We start from the raw sequence: 15,258 nt of genomic DNA on the forward strand, positions 1-15,258 counted from the left end.
TCAAATTCTCCATCCAATTATGAAGCTGTTCATCATGTCCTTTGTTCAGTTATTATCTTTTTTATAATGCTTCTTAATGTTCTATAAAACTTATCTTTCAATTTCTGACAGTACTAAGAACAAATCAAACTATTTTCCTTAGAAACCTATAGGAAATCATATTGTAGTTAATGAATTTGATTCAGCAATAAATCCTTTTTTAGCTGAGGTAATTATATAATATGCTCTGAAAGTTATCATAGTGTGAAACACTTTAAATTGTTCAATGTTTCCATATACAGGGTGCATAGCAAACAGGGGTATGGCATTTTACTGGCGAAAAGTTGATCCTAGACATATACTTCTAATTAGAAAAAGTTTCCAAATAACGTGTAGTACTCAGATATATCATTCATGTTTCAAGGGGTTGTACAGTCATTAAAATAAACAAATTAACTTTTTATACAGTTCTCGTGTGCCCCAAAACCCAATTTGAAAGTTTTTGCGCTGCCTTTCCTCATGCAAAAAAAAAAAACTCGATGTTTTTAAATACAATATTCGCTGAGATGTTCGAATTCGAAAAAAAGAGAGAAAATTTTGGAAAAAACAGCGTTGAATGCGGAAAAACCGTTTTACCATCATTTAACACTGTTATTTTGTTTTTGTTTTTTTTCAAATTTCCTCCATTTTCGAATTCGAATATCTCTGTGAATATTGCACTTAGAAATGTAAATTTTTTTTGTTGGCATCAGGAGAAACAGGGCAACAACTTTCTAATCGGGTTTCAAGGCACTCGGGGACTATAAAAAGTTAATTTTTTTTATTTTAATTACTATACAATCCCTTGAAACATGAATGACATATCTGAGTACTGCACGTTATTTAGATACTTTTTCAAATTGGAATTATGCCCTAGGATCAACGGTTCTCCAGTGAAATACCATATGCCCTATTAGTTGTTCACTATGTATATACAGTATATATTTTCAGAATAAGTTCGTTTATGGTGATTCAAGAATTCCGAATATTTTTTTTCTCAGTAATCAATTCAAATTTATTTTTTCCATCCCCCCATACTTTCTCCTCAAATGAAGGGGAAAAAGGCTGCTACCAGAACATTTTCACATATTTGTTTACAGTGTCACTTGGTGCTCTTGAATGTGCTTATTCTGCAATATATATATAGTCAGCCCCCGTATTCGCTTACGTTACGACTGCGAATACGGGAAATCCGCGTATAACCGAAACCATAGATTTTTTTTTTGTATATCTCGTTTATTGAACATCATGAGAAGAGCAGGGTGAAGCAGAGCTGGAAGGTAATGTAAAAGAGGGTGCAGCGATTGTTGGCGATGTTTTCTGAAAGAACGTGATGATTTCTGTTTGCCATTTCTTCTTCATATCAAGTATGTTAACAAAGCTTACTCTACCAATTTTTCAGCTTCATGGTGGAAATACCATAGAGGGATCTATGTTATGAAAATAATCTATTGCTGATTTGAACTTGCGAAGCCCTTCCGCTATGCTACTCATAGTGAACTTGTCTTCAACGTCTTTATCTTGATCTTCTTCATCTGGTACCGCTTCAGCTTCAGGAACAGTCAGCTGCATTAATTCCTCCTCGGTGAATACCTCTGAATTACTATTAATTAGCTGTTTGACTTCTATGACCATATCAAACTCTTCTCCACTCACCTGTTTCGCTAAAGTGACGATGTCTTTTGTAATCTCTTCAGTTGGCTCTGTAGAAATAGTTGTGTCCTGGAGCGGCCAAAGATTAATCTAACCTGAGTTGACTGTTCTCTCTTAAGAGCTGCCACGGCTCTAGTGATGACAGTAATGGCATTAGCAATAGTGTAATTCTTCCATACCTTCAAGACATTTTCTGCATTTGCATCTTCTATTGCGTGCGCAATCATCTCCATTAAGGGACGTGTATAGTGAGCCTTCAATGCTTGCATTACCCCCTGATCGAGGGACTGAATGATAGATGTTGTATTAGGACTTCCATACCATCAGATTTAAACCCATTGACATCTGGGCGTCCAGAAGCATTATCCAGTGTCAAAAGAACTTTGAATGGCATGTCTTCATTCTTAAGGTACCTCCTGACATCCGGAACGAAACACCGTTAAACCAGTCCAGGAAAAGTGTCTTCGTAGTCTAAGCTTTTTATTGTTCATCCAAAATACTGGGAGCTTTGACTTATCCTTTCCCTTCAATGCTTGTTAATTCGCAGATTTGAAAATGACAGTGGGCTTTACCATGTACCTATACGCATTTGCACAAAAAACATAGTAAGTCTATCTTTATTTGCCATAAAACCAGGGGCTCGCTTTTCTTCTTAGGTGATAAAATGTAGTTTCGTCAGCGTTGAACACCTGTTGAGGTGCTTAACCCTTCTCTTCAATAATTTTCTGCAAAATCTTAGGGAATTTTATAGCTGCCTCCTGGTCAGCAGAGGCTTGATCGCCTGTGATTTTTTACATTGTGTAATCCGAGTAGTTTCTTAAACCTATGATACCAAGCTTTAATTGCATGAAAATTCTGATGAAATAGACGTTTCGCTAGCCCTTTCCTTTATAGAAGAGTAAAAATTGTTTACCTCTCTTCTTGCGTTATTATATTACAATCAGTTGGAATACTTTTTGTAGCAATCTTGTATACACAAAAAAACAATTTTCTGTACGAGAAACACATGAATCCCGTAGGCGATGCAAAGTTTCCGCTGCCACAGCTGATCGAATTTCAGAGATTCCTTTTTCTTGATATATCTCACCGTAGATTCGTTGATTCTGCAATAGCGGGCCACAGCAGCGATTGACTTACTTTCGATAAGCATGGTCAATATATCAAATTTTTCTTGTAAAGTTTTCACTTTTTTTGTCTTTTCGAAGCATTATCAGTATAGCACTAGAAAAATGAATCATTCTAAAAATCGATTCTAAAGGCCGACTCTATATATATATACAGGGTGTTTTGTTAATGGACCGACAAACTCAGAGGGTTGTTAGGAATCAAGAGGAACAAAAATTGCAATGGAACATGGTGTCGCAAACCACGTTGAGGGTGAAAATCGCAAAAAACGCATGCAGGTTTCGACGTCACGCTGGAACGACAAAAAGTACAATAATAACTACAAAAATATTTATTTGATTAATTATTACAAGAATTGTGTGCACAGTCTACACCGACGTAAAAACGATTCCCGGACACGCTCGAAGATACCAGGTATACTTTTGATGTCTGCCGCAGCGACGACAATCCGCGCTATGAGATCCTCCGGTGTGTCCACAGGCGTCGCATAAACGAGTGATTTAAGGTGTCCCCATAGAAAAAAGTCACACGGATTGAGATCCGCCGAACGTGGAGGCCAAGCAACGGGTCCCGTGAGTCCAATACACCTTGGGTATGTAACATCGATTTGCGTTTTTCGCGATTTTCACCCTCTCAACGTGGTTTGCGACACCATGTTCCCCATTGCAATTTTTGTTCCTCTTCATGCCTACTACAACCCTCTGAGTTTGTCGGTCCATTAACAGAACACTTTGTTAATGTGTATAGGCGCCGGAACCTAGGGGCTGAGAGAGGCCATTTGAGCCACCCCCCCTCTCTATAAAATTTGTAAGGGGGGCTGAGCCCTCCCAATAATTTTTGAAAAAATGCAGTGCACCTTCGTCTTCCTGCGTGCACGCTTTAGTCCCGTATATACAGGACGGCCAGCAACTTTCAGCCCCTCCAAAGTTTTCTTATCGGTGCCTCTGCCCTGTATATATATAATTAAAAGAAAGATTTTGGTGAAATTCATAGTCCACGCCTACGTTTTATTTTAAAAAAATCAATGTTACTCTCAACGCACAAGATGTTGAATAAAATCTATTAAGTGAATCAACTTATTCATGGCTGCCTGTCAAATGTGAAAAGCAGCAGGCTTCTGACAAAACAAAATGCTAATAAGCATTCTACTGTGTATGGTTTATGAATGTTGAGAAATACTGCCCACTAAATATTTCAAAATCCTTCAACTCACTTTTGGTCGTGGTAATATTCAGCGAGAATACAAATATACAGGGTGTTCTGCATAGGCGGAAATAGACTTGGAAGTCTGGGGATGATGATGATGTCAATTCATATATACATTAGATCAGTCGATCTAATGTATATATTTCCCTCCCACGTCCCCGTATCTCCGCCCATCGTGTTCTGTTAATGGACCGACAAACTCAGAGGGTTGTTAGTAAGCATCAAAAGGAACAAAAATTGCTATGGAACATGGTGTTGCAAACTACGTTGAGAGGGTGAAAATTGCAAAAAACGCATGCAGGCTCCGAGTCCAGAAGAGACGAAAGGTGGATGTCAGTTGATTGCTGAATGCGTTCGTAGGTTCGCTCTTCATATCTGAAATAAGCAGCGTCGCGAAACGCATGCGCTGGGTAGGATCACGTGCTGCGGATGACGTAAATTATACGGATGACATCAAAAGCATACCTGGTATCTTCGAGCGCGTCCGGGAATCGTTTTTACGTTGTTGTATACTGTGCAATGACGTCAGCGACCGCCACTTCCAACAACTCTTATAATAATTAATCAAATTAACCTTTTTGTAGTAATTATTGTACTTTTAGTCGTTCCAGCGTGACATCGAAACCTGCATACGTTTTTCGCGATTTTCACCCTCTCAACGTGGTTTGCGACACCATGTTCTATTCTGATTTTTGTAATCCTCTGAGTTTGTCGGTCCATTAACAGAACACTCTGTATATCACTGGAAGGCATGAAGGCACTCCATGGCAACTTATAGTTATTGAGTTATGAAAATTACCCGTGTCTATACATTTTTGATGAAAATAAATTCAAGTATTCAAGTGAACTCTTTAAAAAACGGGAAAGACCGGGACATATCTGCAAAAAAAGTTGGAACAGCCAGAAAAGCAAAATGACCAGGACTGTCCCGGGGAATACGAGACGTATGGTCACCTTGGTAATTACGTAGAATTATGTATGATTCATACATAATTCTACGTAATTACCATTTAAATCTGTTAGTGCAATATCAACACAAAGTACGGTTGTATAAGTATAATAATTTTTTATCTCAAAATAATTGATTGCTTGTTGTGACATTTTTTGAGAGTTTACGTAATCTTACATAAATTGCGGAAAATTTACGCAATTTACTAAAATAAATGGGTGAGTGAAAATAACAAACATACAGAAATACTGGAAATGACTTAAAAAAAATTAAATTTTTGTGAAGGAATTATGAAAAAAAGTACTGCGGCAAAAAGAATTCGTGAATTTTTCTGAAATAGCTTGTATAGAGATCCAGTTTTGAAAAGGGTGTTTCCCAACCAAAGGTAGTAGGAGTCCGAGCTAAAGAGATTATATCGCTGGTGCGACAGAGCCTGGTCGTGCTCTGTTCATTTAGTTTAGGTAGTAGAAGTCCCCTTTTTATTACTTTCACCCTTAATATTACTTTGACAGTGATGCTCTTATGATGACCCTGGGTCACCCCGTTCCAATGCACATATTCTCCAGATGGGTGTTGTGATTCCAGTGTCGTTTTCGGACAGTCTCCTTCAAACTAATACTGTACAATTGAGCACGCAGGAATGCTAGCATGTGACCTGGTTGCAGATACCTTGGATTCAATTTCAATTTCAATTTATTCAATATTCAAATTCTTAACCAGGAGGCCCCACAAACCCCTTGAGGATCGCAGAAGAGATTTCAGGGGTTGGCATACGACCTGGTTGGAGGAAACTTGGGTTCTTAACCAGGAGCTTATAAGCTGGGACTCTCCTGAGGGTTCCAGGAGAGATTTCAGGGGGGGGGGGTCTCAACTGAAATGAGTGAATTATTCATTGTACTTCATACGCAATAATGTTCGGTGAATCATTTGATCGTTTTTGACGCACTACGGTTATTTTTTGAACACGAAGGCTAATTAGATCGGGACCTGCAGTTTATTGCCAATTCCGAACGGCAGTCTTTTTTATACTCACCGAGAGGTTGGAGCGCTAACCCCTCGATGTGGGACTCCCTGCGGTAGTGATCTTTATCTGTGGTCATGTCGCCGTTTCTGTTGTACCCCTGTGCCAGGAAAGTTTCTGATAAGGACGAACCGGGACTTATCGAACTCGTGACACCTCTAAATTTTAAACAACCTTTGGTACCTTAGGCGAGTATCTTATCGACCTGGACTACCGCGCCCCCAAGTTCGGCCAAGGGGACCGTTATTCATTTTATTGGCATTGTTGGTCTGTGGGACCCAAAATGTCAAGAACTACTGTACTGAAGCTTTTTTGGACTGTGGTCGGCTGAAGTTGGTTTTCTGTGGTTCCCAACTTCGAGGTGCGAATGCAAGCCGATCTCCCCCATTAAAAAGTCTCGCCGCAGAGAGCAACAGGCCTACAACGATGAAATCTTCAAACGCTACACTTCACTCATAGTTCGAAAAATATGTGGTAGATGGCAGCACTATAACAAGCGTTACACAGAAACAAGCTTCACGTTAGGTTCACAACACGGTCATCCCAACATGTATCAATTCGTTAGAAATTCCGCAGAGGAATATGGACGAGGTACATGGGTGGTATAGTAGTAGTAGCTTTTTCGGACTGTCTCCTTCATACCAGTATAATGGAGCATGTGGGATTGGCAGCTGTCCTGCTTAGAAGATACTTGCGTTCTCGTTTTCTGCGAATCTAGGAGGCCATTGGTCAAAGGATGTAAATTATGTGTGGAAAAAAGAATCAAATTAACATACACAAATGAAGATGCTTCGGAACCATCATTTGAAAATGGTTTTCGTTTGACAGTTTAATTTCTTTCCCTAGAATGAAAAAATAAAGAAGAAAAATTCTAGAAACTTGAAAATGATGATAAAAGGGGAGGAATTTTATTTCCAAAACATATGAAAATAAAATAATATATAATATATAATAATATATAAAAAAAAATGAAGACATCTGGTAACCCATACGGAACGCATACGTGGCACATTCCGACATGCATCGATTCGTTAGAAATTCCTCTGATGGAATGTTTACGAGGTGCATAAACGGTGTAATATAGTAGATAACCCAGCTTTGCTGTACACCAATGGTTCCCAAACTTTTTCAAGTGTGACCACCCCCCCCCCCCTTTCCGATAGGAATATTATTGGTAACCCCCTCTTCCTGTAATAAACATAATTCAAAAAAAAAAAAAATAGACAGCCTAAACTGTATAATATTGTAGGGTTAATAGCTTCGAAAACGGAGAAAGGGGGACGCCTGAGTGCGTACCCTTAATAACATCACTTTTCCCAATTTTCACAGGGAAACCACTATACAGGTGTCACCACTATACAAAAAAAAAAACCGACTGCGCAATAGTCAATCAGTTTTTCTTACTAAACCGGAAAAAAAAAACCAAACAAATACTGATCTATAGTAGTCTTGTTAGGGCTTTTCCACTAAGCACAGGCCGCCTGTGGAGGTACATACCCTTCCTCCCCACTGCATTTGCTGTTGGCGAGCAAACAATGGTATTCTGAAATGGATGTTGGGGCTGTCTTTTTCATATTATCCTGGGGCAAGCTAGGCCATGGTTAAAATAGCATCTGCGCCCTGATTGGAGGAGATATGGGCTCTTGTATTCTCGGAATTTCGACGACGATTGGTCAGAGTATGTAAACGTAAGAGACGCACACACGCACACGCGTACTTACGTCAATGAAGAGATATGCAGTGAGATCTCTTACTTAACGTTTCTCTCAGATATACGACGATTTTTTGCACTCCCACCCTAGCATAATGGAAAGCTTAGACTGACCATATTTCCTCGACAGAAATCCGGGAAATTGGGATTCCAAATACGGGACTTCGCCAATTATCACCAAGAACAACGCTAAAAGTGCACAAAGTTGCCAAATATTGCTGTAATTACGAAAAAATCGCAATGGCGGGAAACGAAGCGTTACTGCAAATTGCAGTGGATTAAAATGAATTCTACAGAATAAAACGTTTAACAAGACAAATGTTGGAGATTAATGTTCTCATTTATAGTTGTAATTATCATAATATAACTTATGAGTTTAAAAATAATTTCAATATTTGACTTCAATGAAGAATAAAAATCCAAATAGGACTCATGTACAAAACGGGAAAAACCGGGACGCTTTTGCCGAAAAGTCAGGACGGCCAGGATAAGAAAGAAAACCGGGACTGTCCCGAGAAATACGGGACGTATGGTCACTCTATGAAAGCCTAGCATAATATTTATGGTGCCCACACGTCCTGGTTTTTCAGTTTTTCTGGCTGTCCGACTTGACTTTTTTGCAGAATGTTTCAGTTTTTCCCGTTTTAAACGGAGTATGCTTGAATTCGTTACTTTCATCAAAAACGTTTTGATAAAGGTAATTTTCAGAATTCATCAAATATAAGTTTAACGAGTTGATATTATTTTTAGTGATATATATATATATATATATATTTGTATTTTCTTTGAATATTACACGTATTCGTAACTCTTCGAGTGTCCAACTAACACTCCCGTTCGAGTTTCAAAAACTGAGTTTTAGTTCTGTTTTTTTCCCTCACACGAGGGAGCAGGTCCGTCATTTCAATTTTTTCCAGTGTGGGAGAGGGGACGGGACAAAACTTTCTGGCGGCGGGGGGGGGGGCAAAGAACATATACTCAATGTATATATATATATATACATACATATACCATTTCTATTGTATTCTCAAAGTCGGGGGGGGGGGGCAATCGCCCCTCTCGTACCCCCCAAATGACGGGCCGGCGAGGGAGACCTCCTTTTAGCCGTCTATTAACTTTAAGGCGCGTATACACTACCGCGCAGATCATGCAATGAAAGCATTCGCAATTGGTTGTTCAGTAATTTGTACGGTGTTGCGAACGATTGTTGAGCTGTTTTCACTGGACCCACCTACTGGAATCGGTTTTTTCAACTAACAAAAAGGAAGTTTGTGTACTCACGAGCGGATTAGAACCGCTGCAGGGGGGTCGTGCGTTGCAAGATCGGCGCGCTAGTGTATACGCGCCTTTACTTTTATCCAAATATTGTTGGGCAGTGGTTCTCAAACATTTGTCACCCGCTCCCTCAGCTAGTTCGGGGTTTATCTGCGGCTCCCCATAATAGCTTGGTGGATATTTTCACGTATGAAAAAACCATTTGAAAGCATAAACAGTCACACAAATGAATATCTCCACCTCGCTGAGACGCCCTTGACAAAGGTTGGCGAGCCACGACGCATACTTTGAGAAACACTGTCGTAGGAAAAAAACTCTTTATTGACCAATAGCCCTAGTAACTTTTTAAGATGAGTGTTCCAGAAATTTTTCAAGCGTCTGGAAATGTCAAAAAACGTATTTGCAGTTTCAAAGATGAGTTTTCTAATCCTTGAAGTTGGTTTGATTTCGGTTGCTTCAAAAAGAAATTGATTTCATTAAACTGAACGGCACGAAAAAAAATAAATAAATAAAACCAATTTTTTGAGAAACAAAATAATTCTTAATTCTCGGATCAACAAATGAACTTTTTCTGAAAATATTTTCAAACTTGGGGGCGGGGTCCGAAACAGATATTTAGGATGTTTGGGAAAATTTTGTGCCACATAATTGACAATTTTGCCGTAATTTGGTAATTGTTTGGCAATAATTAGCGATGTCCCGTATGTTCCCTTATTTATTAACCGAATTTCCCAGTATAAGTTTTGAGGAAATATGGTCAGCCTAATAATAATGCTATTTAATGCGAGGCGTTCCTTGTTCCTTTGCACTGGCGCATAAGCGAGAGATTACTGTATGTTTCAGAGTGCTAAAAAAACTTTTCCCCCCGAAAGAAAAAAATAATAATTTCGGAAACCTTAAAAGCAGGATAGAAGGGTGAATTTTTCGAAATGTAGGACGACTCTTAAAATGACATCGAATACGAGGATGTCTGGTAATCTTATGTAATCGTCAAATGTATCGACAAAAACGTTATCGTCAAAAATGTAATCGACAAAAATGTCTGAACTGACATAATTTTAGACACGAAGCCCACACAGAAAATTAAATATAAAATAATTAGCCGGACCTACTTTTGAGTTGGATATCCATGCAATAACATTGATTTCAACTTTTCATTTATATCTTCTCACGCACGAAAATGAAAATGAAAGTCTCCGTATTGTCTTATAATATCCAACTGCATCTCTCAATCCATATAGTTTAGGATGTTTTATAATTATGGGCCCATAAATTACATTGAGGAAATTCCGCAGCTTTAATAAAGCATTTTTTTGTAGCAAAAACAAGCAGATCGATAATTTGAACTTCAAGAAAATTTTCGAAATATCTAGCGCCTATCTCAAAAATAAAAAAAAAACGATTCATTTCTATGTTTCTTTAACCTAGATTTGTCTTTCATGAGTCGCGTAGGAAATCGTTATATTAGTTACCTAGTCTACGGTTTGTATGTCCCTCAAAGAGAGAAATATCACGTGATCCGAAAAACCTCAAAGGCACGAAACTAGCCAAAATTTTCTAAAATACCACAAATAACTGTTTTCAATCAACAAGTTTGAAAAGATTACCAGAATAAATTCGTTTGTGGTGATTCGAGAATTCCGAATATTTTTTTTCGCATTAATCGATTCAAATTAATTTTTTCCATCCCACACCCAACTTTTTTTCTCAAATGAAAGGAAAGACTGCTTTCACATTTACACATATTTGTTTATAGTTTCACTTTGTGCTCCGAATGTATTTATTCTGAAAAATATATAATAAAAAAAAATATTTTCGGTGAAACTAACAGACCATGTCAACGTTTTATTTAAAGAATCAATGGTGCTCTCAACGCACAAGATGTTGAGCAGAATCAATTAAGTGAAGTAACTTATATTCACAGCTGCCTGTCAAATGGGAAAAATAGCAGGTTTCTGACAAAAAAAATGTTAATAAGCATTCTACTCTGTATGGTTTATGTATGTTGAGAAATACTGCCCACTAAATATTTCAAAATCCTCCCATTCATTTTTGACAATTCAAGTGCAGTCAATACGTGTAATATTCAGAGAAATACTAATTTGTATCACTGGAAATAATGTCAATTCGTCAAGTTACAGTTATTGAGTCATGAAAATTACCTGTGTCTACATTTTTTGATGAAAATAGAAAATAAAAAATTCAAGTAAACTCTGTTTAAAAAGCGGTAAAAACCGGGACATTTTTCAAAAAGTCGGGATCATCGAGCTTATATTATAATATAAGCTCGACGGTCCGGATGGCCAGAGAAGCAGAAAAAACCGGGACTGTCCCAGGGAATACGGGCCACATGGTCACACCAATTATGTTCACAGACATTTACTTTGGAATATCCCTTCTCCCGTCAGTGATATCGATCACAGCGCCACCATCTCAGTCTCTTCTAAACTCTTCTAAATAAGAAGCCAGAGATCACAACTTTTATATCCTCCTAGCACATAATGTATATAGCAGACCTTGATCATGTAATCACAGCATTAGTAGCTTGACAGTTGACCATGAGTTTGCTACTGTGTTACTGATGTGGTGGCTGTATTATTAGTTGAGTGTTGTGCGTTAATGTAAACATGGAATTGGTGGTGTCTAGATGATATAAAAATGAATAATCGTAATCATGTGCAACAGCCATACTACAGTAATTCTCTGGCAATTCGGCAAGAAATTCAGCGCTTTGAAAGCGTCCATCCTAGCATATATGCTATTTACGATTTATTGGAACTCATCCCCGATCCTCTCCTAGCTCAACAAATTCGGGAACATATAGTTTGCATTGAAGGTAAGTTTTCGTATCAATACAAAATTCCGCAATGATTTTATCTAAAGCACGTATGTAATACGTATACCTCTCCAATAATAGATGATGAACTGGTGACCAAATTGTAGGCACTATCCTTTGCAATCGTAGGTTTCAGGTTCAAGTTCTGTTAAAAAATGGATGTTTGAAGAACACAATTGAATTAATGATCTGCCTTTCTGTATAGAAAATTACTACAATCTAGTAAAATCAGAACTAGCCCCTTTTTCGAATGTCTACTGTCAGATTTAAAGAGCAAAAGAAGAAATTCTTGAGATTCACCTTTTTTATTCGTTTTCGAAACAGTATCAGTACCATATATTTTTGAATAACTTTCCTACAGACTGAGCATTCAATGAATTTTCAATCATAGAAAAAATATAGCCATTGAAAAATATATGGAAGACGCTTCATCATCTCAGGACGCTTGTTAAGACACAGTCAAAGTGACCAGCCACGCAAAGAAGAGAAGGAAGGAAAAAATGTTTTTTTTGGTTGCTTTAAAATAACGAGCTTTCTCCTGAATAACAAACTAATCTTGCTTTACATAAATGTATACACAAGGTATAGACAACTATATAATATTAAGATGAATTTGGAAAGAAAATTAAACTCCCTCTATGGCCATTTGATCCCCCAATAAGTTTTGTAGGGGGGCTGAGCTCCCTCCCATTAATTTCTGAAAAACAATGTAATGCACCTTTCCTCTCATGCATATGCACTTGAGTCCTGTATATATACGGGATGACCAGCAACTTTCATCCCCCCTCCCCCAATGTTTTCTTCATGTTGGCTCCTCTGTCTATGGCAGTGGTTCTCAAACTTTCGAAATTTATGGCTTCCTTACCTCATTCATGATTTATTTGCGGCTTTTCAGAATAGTTTGGTAGATATTTTGTCATATAAAAGAACCACTTCAAATCATAAATAGGCACCCAGATCAATATCTCCAGGCTCGCTGCGATGTCCCTGGGAGCTGCGACGTATGCTTTGAGGAAACCCTGCTCTACAGGGAATTGAATGACTTTCCTTCGAAATCTGGGTGCATAGCTCCCACATCCTGAAACAGGATCCCTAGGCAGGAATCTTTGGCGAGTCCCTCAGCCCAGATTTTTCACAGGCCCTCTATAGTGAATTTTTAGTGTGATAAAAACATTCATCTGCAGCTGGAGATTTGTTAAGCCCACCATTATGAGGGTCATGTGTGGGCGAGTATGATAACTGATACTCTGTAGAAGCACTGATAATTTTCTTTTCTTCAATAATCAGTTTAATTATTTGCATTATCGAGTTATATCATGTATAATCTTAATTTATTCAGAGATAAACTAAAACTATGAAAAAACATACAAGTCCAAACAATGGACTTGTACTTGATGTAAACAATGAATGTACATTACCAGGGCTTCTCACAAATAATAAAAAAAAAATAATAATAATTAGGTGCCAGCAAAATTTTATTGGCATGAAACAATTTGTGTGTGTGGGGGGGGGGGAGGTGAGGAGCAAGCTTTACTCCAGGGTTTGAAATCCGACATGATGGAAAGGACTACATTTATCTTCTGAAGCTTTGTTCCCACAGGTGGGGAACATTTTCAAGAAAGTCTTATGTGATGGGAATAAGAAGCTTTTATTTACCTGATCTCTCTACTTGTGATGCACTGTTTCTTAGGGATTGGCTAGTTGTGCAAGAGTTTTGCGAAACAAGACTTCCTTGAAAATGTTCGCCACCCATGCGAACAAAACATGAAAAAATGAAAACTTTCCATCATGTCGGCACAGCAATCCGAAAACTGAATTTTTCATTACATTATGGTCAAGAAAGCTTTGTTGTTTTATTGTGAAACTACCCCACCTAGCTGTACACCACTTGCATGGATTTGGTAATCTGAAAATTACTCCGTGATAATTTGCCCATACAGCAGTTGGACCTATCATGATTCCTTTGGGGTTGAATTTTCAGAAATCCCATCTTAGTGGGTGTTTATACTATAAAATATAATACTGACTAAATTTCATATTTATAGTTTGAGTGGTATCGGCTCTGCGCGATGCCTGTATACAACCTTTAAACCCCTTTGTGACCACTTTAGGGATAGAATTTTGAAAAAAAACTTCTTTAATGAGTCTTTTCATCATGAAATGAAACTACCAACAAATTTTCATATTTATAGCTTCAGCGATTTAGACTAAGCCATGATTTTTCGTATAACCTTTGGAAACCCCCCCCCCCCATGACTCCCTTGGGGGTCGAATGATGAGGTAGACATGAGTTAATTGGGCTAGAGTAATAATAGTTCTTATGATAATTGGTGGGAAAATTTAACTTATAATGTGGCTGTGTAATGTTAGTGCGTGCATCCATATCAATTAAAATGTTTATTAGCTGAGGCAGAAAAATCACGAAAAAATCTGTGAGCCGAAAAATTTGTAAGCCGAGGTATCACTATTTGCTAGAGGCAGAAGGAATTTATTTTTAAATACTCTGATCTAATATTAAAATACCACTAACCCAATGGACTACTATATAAACTGGACTACTATATGGACTACTACTCATATAAAAATAGGTACTTTTATATTGTTAACTATGAAACTGGGAAAAAGCGAAATTGTTGCATCTTATACCTTATCAACTTGAAGTCCCTAATATCAACAGAGATATTTGGGGGGGGGGGGGAGAGAAAAAACTAATTTATAGAAGACATTTTTGTTATGTCTAATGGGGTAAATCGAGAAGCTATCCATACTTGGAATAAGACAATAAGGCAACCATAAATATTTTTTATGGACATTGTATAATATTTTATCATGTATATATAGTTTTTAGTTTTTATGATTGCATTTGTAATTGGGTTGCTGTATTTTTGAAATATAAATGACATCCATATTTGTTATAGGCATCTTTTTCCCAGCCACCTCATTGGGCATTTTGCCTGTTGTAGCCTTGTATTTGTATATGTAGGCCTATGACTGTACTAGAAGTTATAAGAGTTCATAATTTGTTTTTGAAATTTGTTCATGTAACAAAATATTTGTACTTCAAAGCATACTTTCTTATTTATAATGGTGGATAATTTACTCATATCTTCACAACATTAAATACTTGAATATAAAAATCAATTAGCATGGCCTAAGCTTTTGTAATAAGTGCTCAAATAAGCGATTGTAAATCATATATTTGCTCCCAACACTCATAACTAGATGAATGAAACTGTAACATGTTTTCCTAATAAAAATATGTTGATGCAGATCCACTTGGAAGACAAGCACAGATTCTCTAGTCAATCAATTAAATGAAAAAAAAATAAATGTATTTCCAATAAAGTTAGTTCAAGTTGCTTTACTTCTAACCTTTTACAGTTACTATGGGCAAGCAAAAACAATTTTGTTAACTTTATATTGCTCAGTCTATTGATATGTTTGAGTAATTTTAGAGGTTTTTT

General features: G+C 37.4%; 1 protein-coding gene across 1 annotated transcript in view; it reads left to right on the plus strand.

The window, feature by feature from the left end:
• Positions 1-11,441: 11,441 nt before the first annotated feature.
• CenG1A (Centaurin gamma 1A) overlaps positions 11,442-15,258 on the plus strand; it is a 248,044-nt gene continuing 244,227 nt past the window's right edge. The window contains exon 1 of the mRNA XM_089253933.1: positions 11,442-11,794. Within this exon, the coding sequence (XP_089110059.1) occupies positions 11,617-11,794 (178 nt within the window). The 5' untranslated portion in view covers positions 11,442-11,616. The remainder of the gene's footprint in view (positions 11,795-15,258) is intronic.

The sequence above is a fragment of the Pholcus phalangioides genome, unplaced genomic scaffold, assembly GCF_987345545.1.
Source record: "Pholcus phalangioides strain wild (caught in Gottingen) unplaced genomic scaffold, Ppha-v1.0 ptg000039l_1, whole genome shotgun sequence".
NCBI lineage: Eukaryota > Metazoa > Arthropoda > Arachnida > Araneae > Pholcidae > Pholcus > Pholcus phalangioides.